The sequence below is a fragment of the Scyliorhinus torazame genome, unplaced genomic scaffold, assembly GCF_047496885.1.
Source record: "Scyliorhinus torazame isolate Kashiwa2021f unplaced genomic scaffold, sScyTor2.1 scaffold_1561, whole genome shotgun sequence".
Lineage (NCBI taxonomy): Eukaryota > Metazoa > Chordata > Chondrichthyes > Carcharhiniformes > Scyliorhinidae > Scyliorhinus > Scyliorhinus torazame.
Window position 1 is genome coordinate 1 of NW_027309288.1, and position 22,500 is coordinate 22,500.

The 22,500-nt window shown below is 53.4% G+C and overlaps 1 protein-coding gene across 1 annotated transcript in view; it reads right to left on the minus strand.

Moving 5' to 3' along the window:
• Positions 1-4,612: 4,612 nt before the first annotated feature.
• Positions 4,613-22,500, minus strand: part of LOC140407482 (5'-AMP-activated protein kinase catalytic subunit alpha-1-like) — a gene marked incomplete at its 3' end in the record, with an annotated part of 19,672 nt that continues 1,784 nt past the window's right edge. Inside the window, 2 exon segments of the mRNA XM_072494934.1 lie at positions 4,613-4,837; positions 7,598-7,685. Of these exon segments, the coding sequence (XP_072351035.1) occupies positions 4,613-4,837; positions 7,598-7,685 (313 nt within the window).

Genomic DNA, 22,500 nt, shown 5'->3' on the forward strand with positions numbered 1-22,500 from the left:
GAAGAGTTCGGGGGGGGAAGAGTTCGGGGGGGGAAGAGTTCGGGGGGGGAAGAGTTCGGGGGGGGAAGAGTTCGGGGGGGGAAGAGTTCGGGGGGGGAAGAGTTCGGGGGGGGAAGAGTTCGGGGGGGGAAGAGTTCGGGGGGGAAGAGTTCGGGGGGAGTGGGAAGAGTTCGGGGGGGAAGAGTTCGGGGGGGAAGAGTTCGGGGGGGAAGAGTTCGGGGGGGAAGAGTTCGGGGGGGAAGAGTTCGGGGGGGAAGAGTTCGGGGGGGAAGAGTTCGGGGGGGAAGAGTTCGGGGGGGAAGAGTTCGGGGGGGAAGAGTTCGGGGGGGAAGAGTTCGGGGGGGAAGAGTTCGGGGGGGAAGAGTTCGGGGGGGAAGAGTTCGGGGGGGAAGAGTTCGGGGGGGAAGAGTTCGGGGGGGAAGAGTTCGGGGGGGAAGAGTTCGGGGGGGAAGAGTTCGGGGGGGAAGAGTTCGGGGGGGAAGAGTTCGGGGGGGAAGAGTTCGGGGGGGAAGAGTTCGGGGGGGAAGAGTTCGGGGGGGAAGAGTTCGGGGGGGAAGAGTTCGGGGGGGAAGAGTTCGGGGGGGAAGAGTTCGGGGGGGAAGAGTTCGGGGGGGAAGAGTTCGGGGGGGAAGAGTTCGGGGGGGAAGAGTTCGGGGGGGAAGAGTTCGGGGGGGAAGAGTTCGGGGGGGAAGAGTTCGGGGGGGAAGAGTTCGGGGGGGAAGAGTTCGGGGGGGAAGAGTTCGGGGGGGAAGAGTTCGGGGGGGAAGAGTTCGGGGGGGAAGAGTTCGGGGGGGAAGAGTTCGGGGGGGAAGAGTTCGGGGGGGAAGAGTTCGGGGGGGAAGAGTTCGGGGGGGAAGAGTTCGGGGGGGAAGAGTTCGGGGGGGAAGAGTTCGGGGGGGAAGAGTTCGGGGGGGAAGAGTTCGGGGGGGAAGAGTTCGGGGGGGAAGAGTTCGGGGGGGAAGAGTTCGGGGGGGAAGAGTTCGGGGGGGAAGAGTTCGGGGGGGAAGAGTTCGGGGGGGAAGAGTTCGGGGGGGAAGAGTTCGGGGGGGAAGAGTTCGGGGGGGAAGAGTTCGGGGGGGAAGAGTTCGGGGGGGAAGAGTTCGGGGGGGAAGAGTTCGGGGGGGAAGAGTTCGGGGGGGAAGAGTTCGGGGGGGAAGAGTTCGGGGGGGAAGAGTTCGGGGGGGAAGAGTTCGGGGGGGAAGAGTTCGGGGGGGAAGAGTTCGGGGGGGAAGAGTTCGGGGGGGAAGAGTTCGGGGGGGAAGAGTTCGGGGGGGAAGAGTTCGGGGGGGAAGAGTTCGGGGGGGAAGAGTTCGGGGGGGAAGAGTTCGGGGGGGAAGAGTTCGGGGGGAAGAGTTCGGGGGGGAAGAGTTCGGGGGGGAAGAGTTCGGGGGGAAGAGTTCGGGGGGGAAGAGTTCGGGGGGGAAGAGTTCGGGGGGGAAGAGTTCGGGGGGGAAGAGTTCGGGGGGGAAGAGTTCGGGGGGGAAGAGTTCGGGGGGGAAGAGTTCGGGGGGGGAAGAGTTCGGGGGGGAAGAGTTCGGGGGGGAAGAGTTCGGGGGGGAAGAGTTCGGGGGGGAAGAGTTCGGGGGGGAAGAGTTCGGGGGGGAAGAGTTCGGGGGGGAAGAGTTCGGGGGGGAAGAGTTCGGGGGGAAGAGTTCGGGGGGGAAGAGTTCGGGGGGGAAGAGTTCGGGGGGGAAGAGTTCGGGGGGAAGAGTTCGGGGGGGAAGAGTTCGGGGGGGAAGAGTTCGGGGGGGAAGAGTTCGGGGGGGAAGAGTTCGGGGGGGAAGAGTTCGGGGGGGAAGAGTTCGGGGGGGAAGAGTTCGGGGGGGAAGAGTTCGGGGGGGAAGAGTTCGGGGGGGAAGAGTTCGGGGGGGAAGAGTTCGGGGGGGAAGAGTTCGGGGGGAAGAGTTCGGGGGGGAAGAGTTCGGGGGGGAAGAGTTCGGGGGGGAAGAGTTCGGGGGGGAAGAGTTCGGGGGGGAAGAGTTCGGGGGGGAAGAGTTCGGGGGGAAGAGTTCGGGGGGGAAGAGTTCGGGGGGAAGAGTTCGGGGGGGAAGAGTTCGGGGGGAAGAGTTCGGGGGGAAGAGTTCGGGGGGGAAGAGTTCGGGGGGGAAGAGTTCGGGGGGGAAGAGTTCGGGGGGGAAGAGTTCGGGGGGGAAGAGTTCGGGGGGGAAGAGTTCGGGGGGGAAGAGTTCGGGGGGGAAGAGTTCGGGGGGGAAGAGTTCGGGGGGGAAGAGTTCGGGGGGAAGAGTTCGGGGGGGAAGAGTTCGGGGGGGAAGAGTTCGGGGGGGAAGAGTTCGGGGAGGGGGGGAAGAGTTCGGGGGGGAAGAGTTCGGGGGGGAAGAGTTCGGGGGGAAGAGTTCGGGGGGGAAGAGTTCGGGGGGGAAGAGTTCGGGGGGGAAGAGTTCGGGGGGGAAGAGTTCGGGGGGAAGAGTTCGGGGGGGAAGAGTTCGGGGGGGAAGAGTTCGGGGGGGAAGAGTTCGGGGGGGAAGAGTTCGGGGGGGAAGAGTTCGGGGGGGAAGAGTTCGGGGGGAAGAGTTCGGGGGGGAAGAGTTCGGGGGGGAAGAGTTCGGGGGGGAAGAGTTCGGGGGGAAGAGTTCGGGGGGGAAGAGTTCGGGGGGGAAGAGTTCGGGGGGGGAAGAGTTCGGGGGGGAAGAGTTCGGGGGGGAAGAGTTCGGGGGGGAAGAGTTCGGGGGGGAAGAGTTCGGGGGGGAAGAGTTCGGGGGGGAAGAGTTCGGGGGGGAAGAGTTCGGGGGGGAAGAGTTCGGGGGGGAAGAGTTCGGGGGGGAAGAGTTCGGGGGGGAAGAGTTCGGGGGGGAAGAGTTCGGGGGGGAAGAGTTCGGGGGGGAAGAGTTCGGGGGGGAAGAGTTCGGGGGGGAAGAGTTCGGGGGGAAGAGTTCGGGGGGGAAGAGTTCGGGGGGAAGAGTTCGGGGGGGAAGAGTTCGGGGGGAAGAGTTCGGGGGGGAAGAGTTCGGGGGGGAAGAGTTCGGGGGGGAAGAGTTCGGGGGGGAAGAGTTCGGGGGGGAAGAGTTCGGGGGGGAAGAGTTCGGGGGGAAGAGTTCGGGGGGAAGAGTTCGGGGGGGAAGAGTTCGGGGGGGAAGAGTTCGGGGGAGTGGGAAGAGTTCGGGGGGGAAGAGTTCGGGGGGGAAGAGTTCGGGGGGGAAGAGTTCGGGGGGGAAGAGTTCGGGGGGGAAGAGTTCGGGGGGGAAGAGTTCGGGGGGGAAGAGTTCGGGGGGGAAGAGTTCGGGGGGGAAGAGTTCGGGGGGGAAGAGTTCGGGGGGGAAGAGTTCGGGGGGGAAGAGTTCGGGGGGAAGAGTTCGGGGGGGAAGAGTTCGGGGGGGAAGAGTTCGGGGGGAAGAGTTCGGGGGGGAAGAGTTCGGGGGGAAGAGTTCGGGGGGGGAAGAGTTCGGGGGGGGAAGAGTTGGGGGGGGAAGAGTTTGGGGGGGGAAGAGTTTGGGGGGGGAAGAGTTTGGGGGGGGAAGAGTTCGGGGGGGGAAGAGTTCGGGGGGGGAAGAGTTCGGGGGGGGAAGAGTTCGGGGGGGGAAGAGTTCGGGGGGGGAAGAGTTCGGGGGGGGAAGAGTTCGGGGGGGGAAGAGTTCGGGGGGGGAAGAGTTCGGGGGGGGAAGAGTTCGGGGGGGGAAGAGTTCGGGGGGGAAGAGTTCGGGGGGGAAGAGTTCGGGGGGGAAGAGTTCGGGGGGGAAGAGTTCGGGGGGAAGAGTTCGGGGGGAAGAGTTCGGGGGGGAAGAGTTCGGGGGGGGAAGAGTTCGGGGGGGGAAGAGTTCGGGGGGGGAAGAGTTCGGGGGGGGAAGAGTTCGGGGGGGGAAGAGTTCGGGGGGGGAAGAGTTCGGGGGGGAAGAGTTCGGGGGGGGAAGAGTTCGGGGGGGGAAGAGTTCGGGGGGGGAAGAGTTCGGGGGGGGAAGAGTTCGGGGAGGGTGAGATTCAGGGGAACGGAGCTGAAGCTTATTGAATGGGGGAGGTCTGATGGGCCGAATGGTCTACTCCTGCCCCTATTTTTCTGTAAGTTAGTTAGCCCACACTCCAGCACTCGGCCTACACTGGCATCCAGACAATGCAGCTTTGAGCAGTGATGGTGAGGGGGAGTCAATCACTCCTATGGAGATCAGCTGGTGGTGCAGTGTTAACATCACCGGATCTGTGATCCAAGAACCCAGGCTCTGGATTCAAATTCAACTAATTAACCCGGAATATGAAATCTGGTTCACTGATGCCCTTTAGGGAGGGAAATCTGCCGTCCTTACCCGGTCGGGCCTACACGCGACTCCAGGCCCACAGCAGGGTTAGGTGGACTGGCCATGCTAAATTGCCCCGTGGGTGGAGTTGCAGGAGTAGGCTGGAGAACTGGGCGGTCCGTAGGGTGGTCTTCCAAAGGATCAGGGCAAACTCGATGGGCCAAATGCCCTCCCCCTGCACTGTAGGGATTCTACGTGGTTCATTCTTCACTGCTTTCTGAAATGGTCCAGCAACCCACTCAGTTCAAGGGGCAATAGGGATGGGCAACAAACGCAGACACAGCCCAGCGACAGTGCTAGAATTCAGGACAGTCAGCCTGGGGCTAAATGCCTGAAACGTCACATCCCACAAGCCTGCCCACACTAACCGGATGTCCTTGATGGTAGTTCTCTTCATCGGGTCGACCTGCAGCATGTGCTTGAGGAGGCTGGTGACAGACGGGTTGAGGTACTGTGGTGTGTAAAAGATTCCATCACAGATCTTCTTGAAGAGGATGGGGACGTGATCATCGTCGAAGGGGAGGGTGCCACACAGCAGAGCATAGAGTATCACTCCACAGCTCCAGATATCAACCTCCGGCCCAGCGTACAGCCTGAGGAATTCCACAGAGACACACAGGTCACAAGGTATTTATCACTCCGGATCCTAAACCCCACAACACCCACACACTTCCAGCTTCACTCTGATGTCAGCCCAGCCTGTGTGTAACCAGAGGATCAGATCACCAAAAGCAGCAGAAACTTCGGGACCACTCCATTCAGTAATGAGGGCTCAGCCCCAACATTAACTCCATTTACAGACCCTCGAGGACAGACCCCTCACTCACTCAGACCCTCGAGGACAGACCCCTCACTCACTCAGACCCTCGAGGACAGACCCCTCACTCACTCAGACCCTCGAGGACAGACCCCTCACTCACTCAGACCCTCGAGGACAGACCCCTCACTCACTCAGACCCTCGAGGACAGACCCCTCACTCACTCAGACCCTCGAGGACAGACCCCTCACTCACTCAGACCCTCGAGCACAGACCACTCACTTACTCAGACCCTCGAGCAGACACCTCACTCACTCAGACCCCTCACTCACAGACCCTCGAGCACAGACCCCTCACTCACTCAGACCCTCGAGGACAGACCCTCACTCACTCAGACCCTCGAGCACAGACCCCTCACTCACTCAGACCCTCGAGGACAGACCCCTCACTCACTCAGACCCTCGAGGACAGACCCCTCACTCACTCAGACCCTCGAGGACAGACCCTCACTCACTCAGACCCTCGAGGACAGACCCTCACTCACTCAGACCCTCGAGGACAGACCCTCACTCACTCAGACGCTCGAGCACAGACCCCGGCTCGGATCAGTTCCCGTTGCCCGGCTCCGATCCGTTCCCTTTGCCCGGCTCCGATCCGTTCACTTTGCCCGGCTCGGATCCGTTCCCGTTGCCCGGCTCGGATCCGTTCCCGTTGCCCGGCTCGGATCCGTTCCCTTTGCCCGGCTCCGATCCGTTCCCCTTGCCCGGCTCGGATCCGTTCCCTTTGCCCGGCTCGGATCCGTTCCCGTTGCCCGGCTCGGATCCGTTCCCGTTGCCCGGCTCCGATCCGTTCCCTTTGCCCGGCTCCGATCCGTTCCCTTTGCCCGGCTCCGATCCGTTCCCTTTGCCCGGCTCCGATCCGTTCCCTTTGCCCGGCTCCGATCCGTTCCCTTTGCCCGGCTCCGATCCGTTCCCTTTGCCCGGCTCCGATCCGTTCCCTTTGCCCGGCTCCGATCCGTTCCCGTTCCCCGGCTCCGATCCGTTCCCTTTGCCCGGCTCCGATCCGTTCCCTTTGCCCGGCTCCGATCCGTTCCCTTTGCCCGGCTCCGATCCGTTCCCTTTGCCCGGCTCGGATCCGTTCCCTTTGCCCGGCTCCGATCCGTTCCCTTTGCCCGGCTCGGATCCGTTCCCTTTGCCCGGCTCGGATCCGTTCCCTTTGCCCGGCTCCGATCCGTTCCCTTTGCCCGGCTCAGATCCGTTCCCTTTGCCCGGCTCCGATCCGTTCCCTTTGCCCGGCTCCGATCCGTTCCCTTTGCCCGGCTCCGATCCGTTCCCTTTGCCCGGCTCCGATCCGTTCCCTTTGCCCGGCTCGGATCCGTTCCCCGGCTCCGATCCGTTCCCTTTGCCCGGCTCAGATCCGTTCCCTTTGCCCGGCTCCGATACGTTCCCGTTGCTCGGCTCCGATCCGTTCCCTTTGCCCGGCTCAGATCCGTTCCCGTTCCCCGGCTCCGATCCGTTCCCTTTGCTCGGCTCCGATCCGTTCCCGTTGCTTGGCTCCGATCCGTTCCCTTTGCCCGGCTCAGATCCGTTCCCTTTGCCCGGCTCAGATCCGTTCCCTTTGCCCGGCTCCGATCCGTTCCCTTTGCCCGGCTCCGATCCGCTCCCTTTGCCCGGCTCCGATCCGTTCCCTTTGCCCGGCTCGGATCCGTTCCCCGGCTCCGATCCGTTCCCTTTGCCCGGCTCGGATCCGTTCCCTTTGCCCGGCTCGGATCCGTTCCCGTTGCCCGGCTCCGATCCGTTCCCGTTGCTCGGCTCCGATCCGTTCCCTTTGCCCGGCTCCGATACGTTCCCTTTGCCCGGCTCCGATACGTTCCCTTTGCCCGGCTCCGATCCGTTCCCTTTGCCCGGCTCCGATCCGTTCCCTTTGCCCGGCTCCGATCCGTTCCCTTTGCCCGGCTCCGATCCGTTCCCTTTGCCCGGCTCCGATCCGTTCCCTTTGCCCGGCTCGGATCCGTTCCCTTTGCCCGGCTCCGATCCGTTCCCTTTGCCCGGCTCCGATCCGTTCCCTTTGCCCGGCTCCGATCCGTTCCCGTTCCCCGGCTCCGATCCGTTCCCTTTGCCCGGCTCGGATCCGTTCCCTTTGCCCGGCTCAGATCCGTTCCCTTTGCCCGGCTCAGATCCGTTCCCTTTGCCCGGCTCCGATCCGTTCCCTTTGCCCGGCTCCGATCCGTTCCCCGGCTCCGATCCATTCCCCGGCTCGGATCAGTTCCCTTTGCCCGGCTCGGATCCGTTCCCTTTGCCCGGCTCCGATCCGTTCCCTTTGCCCGGCTCCGATCCGTTCCCTTTGCCCGGCTCCGATCCGTTCCCTTTGCCCGGCTCCGATCCGTTCCCTTTGCCCGGCTCGGATCCGTTCCCGTTGCCCGGCTCGGATCCGTTCCCGTTGCCCGGCTCGGATCCGTTCCCTTTGCCCGGCTCGGATCCGTTCCCGGGCTCGGATTCGTTCAATTAGCCGGCCTGACAACCCCGCAGGCTGAGCGATTGTTTGGGATGTGAAATGGGTTGGGAGGATGTTATGAACATGGACTGCTGATGGTACCTTCCGGAAATGACCTCAGGGGCAGCGTAGTTGGGGGAGCCACAGCTGGTTCTCAGGAACTCTCCATCAGACATCATGTTTGAAAGGCCTGGTCACAAGAGGGAAAGGGAGAATTAGGACCGATTCACAATGAGATCACCGCAAGCGATATCATCGATCAATAAACAGACCCTGGTCTAGGGATTCAATCCCCAGCCGATGCTAATTTCCAAAATTGTTTACAGATGCCAGCACCTGACTTAACGACCAAGAAAGCACAACAGCGCCTATACTTCCTCAGGAAACTAAGGAAATTCGACATGTCCACATTCACTCTTACCAACTTTTACAGATGCACCATAGAAAGCATCCTGTGAATGAATGAAAGAAATGAAAATCGCTTATTGTCACAAGTAGGCTTCAACGAAGTTACTGTGAAAAGCCCCTAGTCGCCACATTCCGGCACCTGTTCGGGGAGGCTGGCATCTGGCTGCATCACAGCCTGGTATGGCAACTGCTCGGCCCAAGACCGCAAGAAACTACAGAGTCGTGAACACCGCCCAGTCCATCACCCGAACCTGCCTCCCATCCATTGACTCCATCTACACCTCCCGCTGCCTGGGGAAAGCGGGCAGTATAATCAAAGACCCCTCCCACCCGGCTTACTCACTCTTCCAACTTCTTCCATCGGGCAGGAGATACAGAAGTCTGAGAACACGCACGAACAGACTCAAAAACAGCTTCTTCCCCGCTGTTACCAGACTCCTAAATGACCCTCTTATGGACTAAACTAATCTCTGAGTAATACTACACTGCTGTATGCTTCACCCAATGTCTGTGTCTATGTATTTACATTGTGTATTTTATGTTTGCCCTATTATGTATTTTCTTACTATTTTATTCCCATGTACAAAATGATCTGTTGAGCTGCTCGCAGAAAAACACTTTTCACTGTCCCTCGGTACACGTGACAATAAACAAATCCAATCCAGGATGGCAATTCACATGAACATAAGAAATAGAAGTCGGCCATTTGGCCCCTCAAGCCTACTCCGTCAGTTAATAAGATCTTTTGTTTCTAATTCCACATTTCCTTTGCTTAACAGGAAACTATCTCCCTCCACCTCAAAAGTATTCAGTGACCCCCACCTCCACCGCCTTCTGAGGCAGAGAGTTCAAAGGGTCACACAACCCTCAGAAAAATATTCCTCCTCATCTCTATCCTAAAAGGGTGCCCCCCTAATTTTAAAACAATGCCCCCTACTCCTGGACTCGCCCACAAGAGCAAACATCCTTTCGATGTCGGCCTTGTCCAGACCATTTAGGATCTTGGATCAATCAAGTCACCCCTCCTAAAAGCTCCAGTGGAAACGAGCCCAGCCTATCCAACCTTTCCTCATAAGACAACCCGCTCAACCCAAATATCAATCTAGGAAACGTCCTCTGAACCGACTCCAATGCATTTACATCTTTCCTTCAATAAGGAGACCAAAATGGCCCACAATATTGGAGATCTGCATGCCCTGAGGATTGTGGATTTTGTTTATTGTCACGTGTACCGAGGTACAGTGAAAAGTATTTTTCTGCGAGCAGCTCAACAGATCATTAAGTACATGGAAAGAAAATAAAAAAAGAAAATACATAATAGGGCAACACAAGGTACACAATGTAACTACATAAGCACTGGCATCGGATGAAGCATACAGGGTGTAGTATTAATGAGGTCAGTCCATAAGAGGGTCATTTAGGAGTCTGGTAACAGTGGGGAAGAAGCTGTTTTTGAGTCTGTTCGTGCGTGTTCTCAGACTTCTGTATCTCCTGCCCGATGGAAGAAGTTGGAAGTGTGAGTAAGCCGGGTGGGAGGGGTCTTTGATTATACTGCCCGCTTTCCCCAGGCAGCGGGAGGTGTAGATGGAGTCAATTGATGGGAGGCAGGTTCATGTGATGGACTGGGCGGTGTTCACGACTCTCTGAAGTTTCTTGCGGTCCTGGGCCGAGCAGTTGCCATACCAGGCTGTGATGCAGCCCGATAGGATGCTTTCTATGGTGCATCTGTAAAAGTTGGTAAGAGTCAATGTGGACATGCCGAATTTCCTTAGTTTCCTGAGGAAGTATAGGTGCTGTTGTGCTTTCTTGGTGGTAGCGTCGGCGTGGGTGGAAGGACAGATTTTTGGAGATATGCACCCCTAGGAATTTGAAACTGCTAACCATCTCCACCTTGGCCCGGTTGATGCTGACAGGGGTGTGGACAGTACTTTGCTTTCTGAAGTTAATGACCAGCTCTTTAGTTTTGGTGGCATTGAGGGATAGTTTGTTGTCACTGCACCACTCCACTAGATTCTCAATCTCCCTCCTGTATTCGGACTCATCGTTATTTGAGATCCGGCCCACTATGGTCGTATCATCAGCAAACTTGTAGATGGAGTTGGAACCAAACTCAGGCAGGCAGAGAAATGGGTGACCACCAGAAAGGGCAGCCAGTGCAGGAATCCCCTGTGGTTGTCCCCCTCTCGAACAGGTATACCCCGTTGGATACTGTCAGGGGGGAATAGCCTATCAGGGGAAAACAGCAGCAGCCAGAGCAGTGGCACCACGGCTGGCTCTGATGTTCAGAAGGGAGGGTCAAAGCGCAGAAGAGCAATAGTAATAGGGGACTCTATAGTCAGGGGCACAGATAGGCGCTTCTGTGGACGTGAAAGAGACTCCAGGATGGTATGTTGCCTCCTTGGTGCCAGGGTCCAGGATGTCTCCGAACGGGTAGAGGGCATCCTGAAGGGGGAGGGCAAACAGGCAGAGGTCGTTGTACATATTGGTACTAACGACATAGGCAGGAAGGGGCATGAGGTCCTGCAGCAGGAGTTCAGGGAGCTAGGCAGAAAGCTAAAAGACAGGACCTCGAGGGTTGTAATCTCGGGATTACTCCCTGTGCCACGAGCCAGTGAGGCTAGAAATAGGAAGATAGAGCAGCTAAACACGTGGCTAAGCAGCTGGTGTAGGAGGGAGGGTTTCCGTTATCTGGACCACTGGGAGCTCTTCCGGGGCAGGTGTGACCTATGTAAGAAGGACGGGTTGCATCTAAACTGGAGAGGCATAAATATCCTGGCTGCGAGGTTTGCTAGTGTCACACGGGAGGGTTTAAACTAGTATGGCAGGGGGGTGGGCACGGGAGCAATAGGTCAGAAGGTGAGAGCATTGAGGGAGAACTAGGGAATAGGGACAGTGGGGCTCTGAGGCAGAGCACACAGGGAGAAGTTGCTGAACACAGCGGGTCTGGTGGCCTGAAGTGCATATGTTTTAATGCAAGAAGTATTACGGATAAGGCAGATGAACTTGGAGCTTGGATTAGTACTTGGAACTATGATGTTGTTGCCATTACAGAGACCTGGTTGAGGGAAGGGCAGGATTGGCAGCTAAACGTTCCAGGATTTAGATGTTTCAGGTGGGATAGAGGGGGATGTAAAAGGGGAGGCGGAGTTGCACTACTGGTTAGGGAGAATATCACAGCTGTACTGCGGGAGGACACCTGAGGGCAGTGAGGCTATATGGGTAGAGATCAGGAATAAGAAGGGTGCAGTCACAATGTTGGGGGTTTACCACAGGCCTCCCAACAGCCAGCGGGAGATAGAGGAGCAGATAGGTAGACAGGAAAAGAGTAAAAACAACAGGGTTGTGGTGATGGGAGACTTCAACTTCCCCAATATTGACTGGGACTCACTTAGTGCCAAGGGCTTAGACGGGGCGGAGTTTGTAAGGATCATCCAGGAGGGCTTCTTAAAACAATATGTCGACAGTCCAACTAGGGAAGGGACGGTACTGGACCTGGTATTGGGGAATGAGCCCGGCCAGGTGGTAGATGTTTCAGTAGGGGAGCATTTCGGTAACAGTGACCACAATTCAGTAAGTTTTAAAGTACTGGCGGACAAGGATAAGAGTGGTCCTAGGATGAATGTGCTAAATTGGGGCAAGGCTAATTATAACAATATTAGGCGGGAACTGAAGAACATAGATTGGGGGCGGATGTTTGAGGGCAAATCAACATCTGACATGTGGGAGGCTTTCAAGTGTCAGTTGAAGGGAATTCAGGACCGGCATGTTCCTGTGAGGAAGAAGGATAAATACGGCAATTTTCGGGAACCTTGGATAACGAGAGATATTGTAGGCCTCGTCAAAAAGAAAAAGGAGGCATTTGTCAGGGCTAAAAGGCTGGGAACAGACGAAGCCTGCGTGGAATATAAGGAAAGTAGGAAGGAACTTAAGCAAGGAGTCAGGAGGGCTAGAAGGGGTCACGAAAAGTCATTGGCAAATAGGATTAAGGAAAATCCCAAGGCTTTCTACACGTACATAAAAAGCAAGAGGGTAGCCAGGGAAAGGGTTGGCCCACTGAAGGATAGGCAAGGGAATCTATGTGTGGAGCCAGAAGAAATGGGCGAGGTACTAAATGAATACTTTGCATCAGTATTCACCAAAGAGAAGAAATTGGTAGATGTTGAGTCTGGAGAAGGGTGTGTAGATAGCCTGGGTCACATTGAGATCCAAAAAGACGAGGTGTTGGGTGTCTTAAAAAATATTAAGGTAGATACGTCCCCAGGGCCTGATGGGATCTACCCCAGAATACTGAAGGAGGCTGGAGAGGAAATTGAGACCCAAAAAGACGAGGTGTTGGGTGTCTTAAAAAATATTAAGGTAGAAGTCCCCAGGGCCTGATGGGATCGACCCCAGAATACTGAAGGAGGCTGGAGAGGAAATTGCTGAGGCCTTGACAGAAATCTTTGGATCCTCACTGTCTTCAGGGGATGTCCCGGAGGACTGGAGAATAGCCAATGTTGTTCCTCTGTTTAAGAAGGGTAGCAAGGATAATCCAGGGAATTACAGGCCGGTGAGCCTTACTTCAGTGGTAGGGAAATTACTGGAGAGAATTCTTCGAGACAGGATCTACTCCCATTTGGAAGCAAATGGACGTATTAGTGAGAGGCAGCATGGTTTTGTGAAGGGGAGGTCGTGTCTCACTAACTTGATAGAGTTTTTTGAGGTCACTAAGATGATTGATGCAGGTAGGGCAGTGGATGTTGTCTATATGGACTTCAGTCAGGCCTTTGACAAGGTCCCTCATGGTAGGCTAGTACAAAAGGTGAAGTCACACGGGATCAGGGGTGAGCTGGCAAGGTGGATACAGAACTGGCTAGGTCATAGAAGGCAGAGAGTAGCAATGGAAGGATGCTTTTCTAATTGGAGGGCTGTGACCAGCGGTGTTCCACAGGATCAGTGCTGGGACCTTTGTTGTTTGTAGTATATATAAATGATTTGGAGGAAAATGTAACTGGTCTGATTAGTAAGTTTGCAGACGACACAAAGGTTGGTGGAATTGCGGATAGCGATGAGGACTGTCAGAGGATACAGCAGGATTTAGATTGTTTGGAGACTTGGGCGGAGAGATGGCAGATGGAGTTTAATCCGGACAAATGTGAGGTAATGCATTTTGGAAGGTCTAGTGCAGGTAGGGAATATACAGTGAATGGTAGAACCCTCAAGAGGATTGAAAGTCAAAGAGATCTAGGAGTACAGGTCCACAGGTCACTGAAAGGGGCAACACAGGTGGAGAAGGTAGTCAAGAAGGCATTCGTCATGCTTGCCTTCATTGGCCGGGGCATTGAGTATAAGAATTGGCAAGTCATGTTGCAGCTGTATAGAACCTTAGTTAGGCCACACTTGGAGTATAGTGTTCAATTCTGGTCGCCACACTACCAGAAGGATGTGGAGGCTTTAGAGAGGGTGCAGAAGAGATTTACCAGAATGTTGCCTGGTATGGAGGGCATTAGCTATGAGGAGCGGTTGAATAAACTCGGTTTGTTCTCACTGGAACGAAGGAGGTTGAGGGGCGGCCTGATAGAGGTCTACAAAATTATGAGGGGCATAGACAGAGTGGATAGTCAGAGGCTTTTCCCTGGGGTAGAGGGGTCAATTACTAGGGGGCATAGGTTTAAGGTGAGAAGGGCAAGGTTTAGAGTAGATGTACGAGGCAAGTTTTTTACGCAGAGGGTAGTGGGTGCCTGGAACTCGCTACCGGAGGAGGTGGTGGAAGCAGGGACGATAGTGACATTTTAGGGGCATCTTGACAAATACATGAATAGGATGGGAATAGAGGGATACGGACCCAGGAAGTGAAGAAGATTGTAGTTCAGTCGGCAGCATGGTCGGCACGGGCTTGGAGGGCCGAAGGGCCTGTTCCTGTGCTGTACATTTCTTTATTCTTTGTTTGTTCAAATTTTCCCACACAGTCGTGTGTGTACAGGGAGTAGAGTAGGGGGCTAAGTACGCAGCCTTGCGGGGCCCCAGTATTGAGGACTATTGTGGAGGAGGTGTTGTTGTTCATTCTTACTGATTGTGGTCTGTGGGTTAGAAAGTCGAGGATCCAGTTGCAGAGTGAGGAGCCAAGTCCTAGGTTTTGGAGCTTTGATATGAGCTTGGCTGGGATTATGGTGTTGAAGGCGGAGCTGTAGTCAATAAATAGGAGTCTGATGTAGGAGTCCTTGTTTTCGAGATGCTCTGGGGATGTGTGTAGGGCCAGGGAAATGGTGTCTGATGTGGACCGGTTGCAGCGGTATGCGAACTGCAGTGGATCAAGGCGTTCTGGGAGTATGGAGGCGATGCGCTTCATGACCAACCACTCGAAGCACTTCATTACGACTGCACCATGAGCTTTTATTTTTTTTCAATGACCTTTGATGTGGCACCCTATCAAATGCCTTTGGAAATCCAAATACAGTCCATCTGCAAGCTCCCCTTTATCCACAGTCAATAACATGCTTTCAAAAGAACTCCAATAAATTGATTAATCATGATTTCCCTTTCGTAAAGCAATGCCTCTTCCCCGTCACCGTATAGTCATTGCATTTTACAGCACAGAAAGCGGCCCTTCAGCCCATCCAGCCTGTGCTGGCCATCAAACACCTATCTGATCGAATCCCATTTCCCAGCACTCGGTCTGCAGCCCTGTGCGCTCTGGCACTTCAATCGCTCATCGAAATACTTCCTAAATGTCGTGAGGGTTCCCGCCCTGACCACCCTTTCAGGCAGCGAGTTCCAGATTGCCACCGCCCTCTGGGTGAAAAGGGTTTTCCTCACATCTCCTACACCCAACCAGCCCATTCCCTTAAATCTATGCCCCCTGGTCATTGACCTGTGAGCTTGTCTAAATGGCGGCTGTAAACTTTTTAATGATTGATTCTAACACCTTCCCCATGACAGATGTCAACCTGTCACTTGTAGGCCTGTATCATAGAATTCACAGTGCAGAAGGAGGCCATTCGGCCCATCGAGTCTGCACCAGCCCTTGGAAAGAGCACCCTACCCAAGGTCAACACCTCCACCCTATCCCCATAACCCAGCAACCCCACCCAACACTATGGGCAATTTTGGACACTAAGGGCAATTTATAATGGCCAATCCACCTAACCTGCATATCTTTGGACTGTGGGAGGAAACCGGAGCACCCGGAGGAAACCCACGCACACACGGGGAGAACGTGCAGACTCCGCACAGACAGTGACACAAGCCGGGAATCGAACCTGAGACCCTGGAGCCGTGAAGCAATTGTGCTAACCACAATGCTACCGTGCTGTAGTTTCCTATCTCCCTCACTGCTTGAACAGAGGGGTTATATTTGCTGGAACCGTTCCAGAATCCAATGAATTTTGGAAAATTAACAGCAACACACATACTACCTTACCAGCTAACTGTGTAAAGTGCTGGTTAGGCCATAGCTGGAGTTTTGCGTACAGTTCTGATCAACACATTACAAGGAGGACTGTGACGAATAGATATATTGGATGATAAACATTTGGCAATCTCAGGGTTAAAAGCCTGGGTTAGTGTGTTTGACTGCAGTAGTCCTGTTTTTTGTTTAAATCTTGTTTTGCATTGCCAGAAAGCCTTCAGGAGCCAGAGGTGAAATTGACCGTCATGAAAGCCTGGGCTGATGCACTGGTGTTTGACTAGGGGGGAGTCCCCGGGGAGTCTGTGTGCTTTCAGCCTGTGGAATTAAATTGTTTTCAGCTGGGGGAGCTCATGTGTTTTCGGCTTGGGGAGATGTCGTTGTTGGATGGAGCGTGGAGCTCAGGTCCTCAGACATTTTGAGAAGGCTTTTTGAGTGGAGTTCTAATCTGGCTAACACTGAGTCCACGTGGAAGGTCATTTGCTTTCACAGTGGGATAGTTTTTTAAAAAAGATTCATAGTATTTAAAGCCGTGCAGAGTTGTCAGAGGACAAGGAGGAAGAATCATTCATCATGTATTATGGTTTCCGTACTACCAGAAGGATGCGGAGGCTTTGGAGAGGGTACAGAAAAGATTTACCAGGATGGTGCCTGGTAAGTTGGGGATTAGCCAGGAGAGGTTGGAGAAACTTGGTTTGTTCTCACTGGAACGACAGAGGTTGAGGGGCCTGATAGAAGTTTACAAGATTATGAGGGGCATGGACAAAGTGGACAGTCAGAAGGTTTTTCTCAGGTGGAAGAGTCAATTACTAGGAGGCATAGGTTTAAGGTGCGGTGGGGCAATGCTTAAAGGAGATGTACGAGGCAAGTTTGTTTACACAGGGGGTGGTGGGAGCCTGGAACTCGCTGCCGGAGATGATTGAAGCAGATACGATAGTGACTTTTAAGGAGCGTCTTGACAAGTACATGAATTGGATGGGATATGATTCCCGGAAGGGTAGAGGTTTTAGTTCAGATGGGCAGCATGGTCAGTGCAGGCTTGGAGGGCCAAAAGGCCTTTCGTGTGCTGGAATTTCCTTAAAAGCTGAAAGAAATCAGCTGAAGCAGCTTTTTGAATACATCCAGCCGGAGTCTGCAGGGGTTCTAACACGAGTCAAATCTGTTCTGGAAAGTTTCTGGAAAGTGTATTACTCTGCACCTTTGGAATGTAGGATGAAATTACAGATATATGCTTCTCCTTTCTTGTTGTTCCCTTGTCCCTCATCGATTCACTTCCCTCGTCCAAGTCATTAATATATATTGTAAATAATTGTGGCGCCAGCACTGATCCCTGTGGCAGTGTGCTGGTTCCAGGTGGTCATCCTGAAAATGCTCCTCCTATCCCACTGTGTTTACTATCAGTTAGCCCAGGCATTGTCAAACTCGGGGGCGCGACCCGCAGGCGGGTGGGTGTCGGGAGGGTGGCGGAGCCCTCCGTCGCGGTGCTTCCGATCACGCAAATCTGCGCGCAACAGCCGGCTGTTAATAACACCTGCAGCAAGCGGCCTTCAAAATGGCCGCGAACATGTAAAAAAAATGTGGCCGCATTGCGCATGCGTGCCAGATCATCGGTGCGCATGCACAAAACTATGCGCATGCGCGACGATGATCGGCCGCGCATGGGAACCTGGATTGTAGTTTTAGGGTACGGGAGAATGAGTATAGAGGTCACGAGCACAGATTTGACGTCGCAAGAGGGGGCCAGTGTGCAGGTAGGTGGTTTGAAGTGTGTCTACTTCAATGCCAGGAGTATACGAAATAAGGTAGGGGAACTGGCAGCATGAGTTGGTACCTGGGACTTCGATGTTGTGGCCATTTCGGAGACATGGATAGAGCAGGGACAGGAATGGATGTTGCAGGTTCCGGGGTTTAGGTGTTTTAGTAAGCTCAGAGAAGGAGGCAAAAGAGGGGGAGGTGTGGCGCTGCTAGTCAAGAGCAGTATTACGGTGGCGGAGAGGATGCTAGATGGGGACTCTTCTTCCGAGGTAGTATGGGCTGAGGTTAGAAACAGGAAAGGAGAGGTCACCCTGTTGGGAGTTTTCTATAGGCCTCCAAATAGTTCTAGGGATGTAGAGGAAAGGATGGCGAGGATGATCCTGGATAAGAGCGAAAGTAACAGGGTAGTTATTATGGGAGACTTTAACTTTCCAAATATTGACTGGAAAAGATATAGTTCGAGTACATTAGATGGGTCGTTTTTTGTACAGTGTGTGCAGGAGGGTTTCCTGACACAATATGTTGACAGGCCAACAAGAGGCGAGGCCACGTTGGATTTGGGTAATGAACCTGGCCAGGTGTTGGATTTGGAGGTAGGAGAGCACTTTGGGGACAGTGACCACAATTCGGTGACGTTTACGCTAGTGATGGAAAGGGATAAGTATACACCGCAGGGCAAGAGTTATAGCTGGGGGAAGGGCAATTATGATGCAATTAGACGTGACTTGGGGGGGGGATAAGTTGGAGAAGTAGACTGCAAGTGTTGAGCACACTGGATAAGTGGAGCTTGTTCAAGGATCAGCTACTGCGTGTTCTTGATAAGTACGTACCGGTCAGGCAGGGAGGAAGGCGTCGAGCGAGGGAACCGTGGTTTACCAAAGAAGTGGAATCTCTTGTTAAGAGGAAGAAGGAGGCCTATGTGAAGATGAGGTGTGAAGTTTCAGTTGGGGCGATGGATAGTTACAAGGTAGCGAGGAAGGATCTAAAGAGAGAGCTAAGATGAGCAAGGAGGGGACATGAGAAGTATTTGGCAGGTAGGATCAAGGAAAACCCAAAAGCTTTCTATAGGTATGTCAGGAATAAGCGAATGACTAGGGTAAGAGTAGGACCAGTCAAGGACAGGGATGGGAAATTGTGTGTGGAGTCTGAAGAGATAGGCGAGATACTAAATGAATATTTTTCGTCAGTATTCACTCAGGAAAAAGATAATGTTGTGGAGGAGAATGCTGAGACCCAGGCTATTAGAATAGATGGCATTGAGGTACGTAGGGAAGAGGTGTTGGCAATTCTGGACAGGCTGAAAATAGATAAGTCCCCGGGGCCTGATGGGATTTATCCTAGGATTCTCTGGGAGGCCAGGGAAGAGATTGCTGGACCTTTGGCTTTGATTTTTATGTCATCATTGGCTACAGGAATAGTGCCAGAGGACTGGAGTATAGCAAATGTGGTCCCTTTGTTCAAAAAGGGGAGCAGAGACAACCCCGGCAACTATAGACCGGTGAGCCTCACATCTGTAGTGGGTAAAGTCTTGGAGGGGATTATAAGAGACAAGATTTATAATCATCTAGATAGGAATAATATGATCAGGGATAGTCAGCATGGCTTTGTAAAGGGTAGGTCATGCCTCACAAACCTTATCGAGTTCTTTGAGAAGGTGACTGAACAGGTAGACGAGGGTAGAGCAGTTGATGTGGTGCATATGGATTTCAGTAAAGCGTTTGATAAGGTTCCCCACGGTAGGCTATTGCAGAAAATACGGAGGCTGGGGATTGAGGGCGATTTAGAGATGTGGATCAGAAATTGGCTAGCTGAAAGACAGAGGGTGGTGGTTGATGGGAAATGTTCAGAATGGAGTTCAGTTACAAGTGGCGTACCACAAGGATCTGTTCTGGGGCCGTTGCTGTTTGTCATTTTTATCAATGACCTAGAGGAAGGCGCAGAAGGGTGGGTGAGTAAATTTGCAGACGACACTAAAGTCGGTGGTGTTGTCGACAGTGTGGAAGGATGTAGCAGGTTACAGAGGGACATCGATAAGCTGCAGAGCTGGGCTGAGGTGGCAAATGGAGTTTAATGTAGAGAAGTGTGAGGTGATTCACTTTGGAAGGAATAACAGGAATGCGGAATATTTGGCTAATGGTAAAGTTCTTGGAAGTGTGGATGAGCAGAGGGATCTAGGTGTCCATGTACATAGATCCCTGAAAGTTGCCACCCAGGTTGATAGGGTTGTGAAGAAGGCCTATGGAGTGTTGGCCTTTATTGGTAGAGGGATTGAGTTCCGGAGTCATGAGGTCATGTTGCAGCTGTACAAAACTCTGGTACGGCCGCATTTGGAGTATTGCGTACAGTTCTGGTCACCGCATTATAGGAAGGCCGTGGAGGCTTTGGAGCGGGTGCAGAGGAGATTTACCAGGATGTTGCCTGGTATGGAGGGAAAGTCTTATGAGGAAAGGCTGATGGACTTGAGGTTGTTTTCGTTGGAGAGAAGAAGGTTAAGAGGAGACTTAATAGAGGCATACAAAATGATCAGGGGGTTAGATAGGGTGGACAGTGAGAGCCTTCTCCCGCGGATGGATATGGCTGGCACGAGGGGACATAGCCTTAAACTGAGGGGTAATAGATATAGGACAGAGGTCAGAGGTAAGTTCTTTACGCAAAGAGTAGTGAGGCCGTGGAATGCCCTACCTGCTACAGTAGTGAACTCGCCAACATTGAGGGCATTTAAAGGTTTATTAGATAAGCATATGGATGATAATGGCATAGTGTAGGTTAGATGGTTTTTGTTTCGGTGCAACATTGTGGGCCGAAGGGCCTGTACTGCGCTGTCTCGTTCTATGTTCTATGCGTAGTGCAGCCGCATTTCTTTTACATGTTCGCGGCCATTTTAAAGGCCGCTTGCAACCGGCGTTATTAACCGCCGGCTGTTGCGCGCAGAGGCGGGGGGGGGCGAGGGGGGGGGGGGGGTCGTTGATAAAATTTCACAGGAAAAAAATGCAGAACATTGGACAGATGGAGACTCCATACTTTCCGACATCGGAAGGCTTCACCTTCATCCAACAGGTTCCATTGGAGGAGCGTGTACGAGGGCCAAAGGGACCCAAAACCATTTCCTCCATTTTTGTCAGCAGCAAACAAGAGAAAACGGTGGGTCGCGAAGGTCGGCCGGTTGGTAAAAATGGGTCCCCGGAAAAAAAGTTGGGAAAAAACGGAGTTAGCCAATCCTTTATTGATTCTAATATACTAACTAATCACCTGACCTCTCACTCATCTTTGCGCAGTTTGATGCTCTCCTTAACATCTTCACCTAACCATGGATGATGGCTCCTACTCAGCATTCTGAAATACCCCCTTGAATGTCTGCCATTGCTTCTCTACTGATCTATGTTCTACCAAGCATCCCAGATCATTTCACCCAGTTCAGCTTTCATGCCCACATAGTTGCCCACATACAATTTGAAAGTACTAGGACTAGATACTACTGCCAATTGGATCTTTCCATTTGTGCAGGTTAAAATCATCCCCGATTATTGTTGTTCCTTTATCACAAGCACCTTGTATGCTTGTCCGACACGGTGGTTGTTAGAGGGCCTGTACACCACTCCAACTAATGACTTCTTTTCTCTACTATTCCTCATCTCCACCAAAACCAATTTCACATCCTGATCTGCTGAACAATGGTCATCTCTTACTATTGCACCAATGACGTGGAGATGCCGGCGTTGGACTGGGGTGAGCACAATAAGAAGTCTTACACCAGGTTAAAGCCCAACAGGTTTGTTTCAAACACTAGCTTTCGGAGCGCTGCTCCTTCCTCAGGTGAATGAAGGAGCAGTGCTCACCTGAGTAAGGAGCAGCGCTCCGAAAGCTAGTGTTTGAAACAAACCTGTTGGGCTTTAACCTGGTGTTGTAAGACTTCTTACTATTGCACCAACGCCATCCTTGATTAACAGTGCGACCTCCACTTTTGCCTGGCTTCCTATTCTTCCTGAATGTCACTGTTGCTAAGTTTGCAGATGATACAAAGATCGGTAAGGGGCAGGTAGCATTGAGGAAGCAAGGGGGCTGCAAAGGATTTGGACAAGCTAGGAGAGTGAGCAAAGAAGTGGCAAATGAAATACAATGTGGAAAAGTGTGAGGTTATGCACTTTGGAAGGAGGAATTTAGCCATACACTATTTTCTAAATGGGGAAATGCTTCGGAAATCAGAAGCACAAAAGGGACTTGGGAGTCCTTGTTCACGATTCTCTTAAGGTTAATGTGCAGGTTCAGTCAGCAGTTAGGAAGGCAAATGCAAAGTTAGCATTCATGACGAGAGGGCTAGAATACAAGTCCCGGGATGTACTTCTGAGGCTGTATAAGGCTCTGGTCAGACCCCATTTGGAATATTGTGAGGAGTTTTGGGCCCCGTATCTAAGGAAGGATGTGTTGACCTTGGAAAAGGTCCAGAGGAGGTTCACAAGAATGATCCCTGGAATGAAGAGCTTGTCGTATGAGGAACGGTTGAGGACTCTGGGTCTATACTCGTTGGAGTTTAGAAGGATAAGGGGGGGATCTTATTGAAACTTACTGGATACTGCGAGGCCTGGATAGAGTGGACGTGGAGAGGATGTTCCCACTTGCAGGAAAAACTAGAAGCAGAGGACACAATCTCAGACTAAAGGGACGATTCTTTAAAACAGAGATGAGGAGGAATTTCTTCAGCCAGAGGGTGGTGAATCTGTGGAACTCTTCGCCGCAGAAGGCTGTGGAGGCCAAATCACCGAGTGTCTTTAAGATAGAGATATATAGGTTCTTGATTAATAAGGGGGTCAGGGGTTATGGGGAGAAGGCAGGAGAATGGGGATGAGAAAATATCAGCCATGATTGAATGGCGGAGCAGACTCGATGGGCCGAGTGGCCTAATTCTGCTCCTGTGTCTCAAGAACTCCGTTCCCAGCACCATTCAGATGTAAACCATGCCATCGTTCCCCAGTACTGGTGCCAGTGCCCTGCACTCTGGAGCCCACTTTGCCCACTCCAGCCTGTGAGCTACCTAGTCACTCCTGTAATTGCATGAAGCCAACGCCAAATTTGCTCAGGTGATAAGGCAGAAATTATAACCATTGAGGTCCTGCTCGTCGTACACTCTGGGCAGAACCTCTTTCTCAGTCCGACCAACGTTGGCTTCAAAGCTGCCCTGTTGGATAGAAAACATCCTGCACATTAATAAAGAGCCCACCTGTCAAATCTGCTGCTGGTAAAGTGAAACTAGTGGCCGGGACACACGGGAGAATTCCCCAGCTCCCGTACAAAACACTGACACTGGGTCTTTCATGGCCACCTGAGGGGGCAGACAGGGCCTCAGTGCACCTTGCCAACTGAAAGACAGCACCTCCAACAGTGCAGAGTTCCCTCAGTATTGCACCGCATTCTCTGGGGTCAGTCAATAAATAAAGACATTTCTGCCTGAAATGGGACGAGT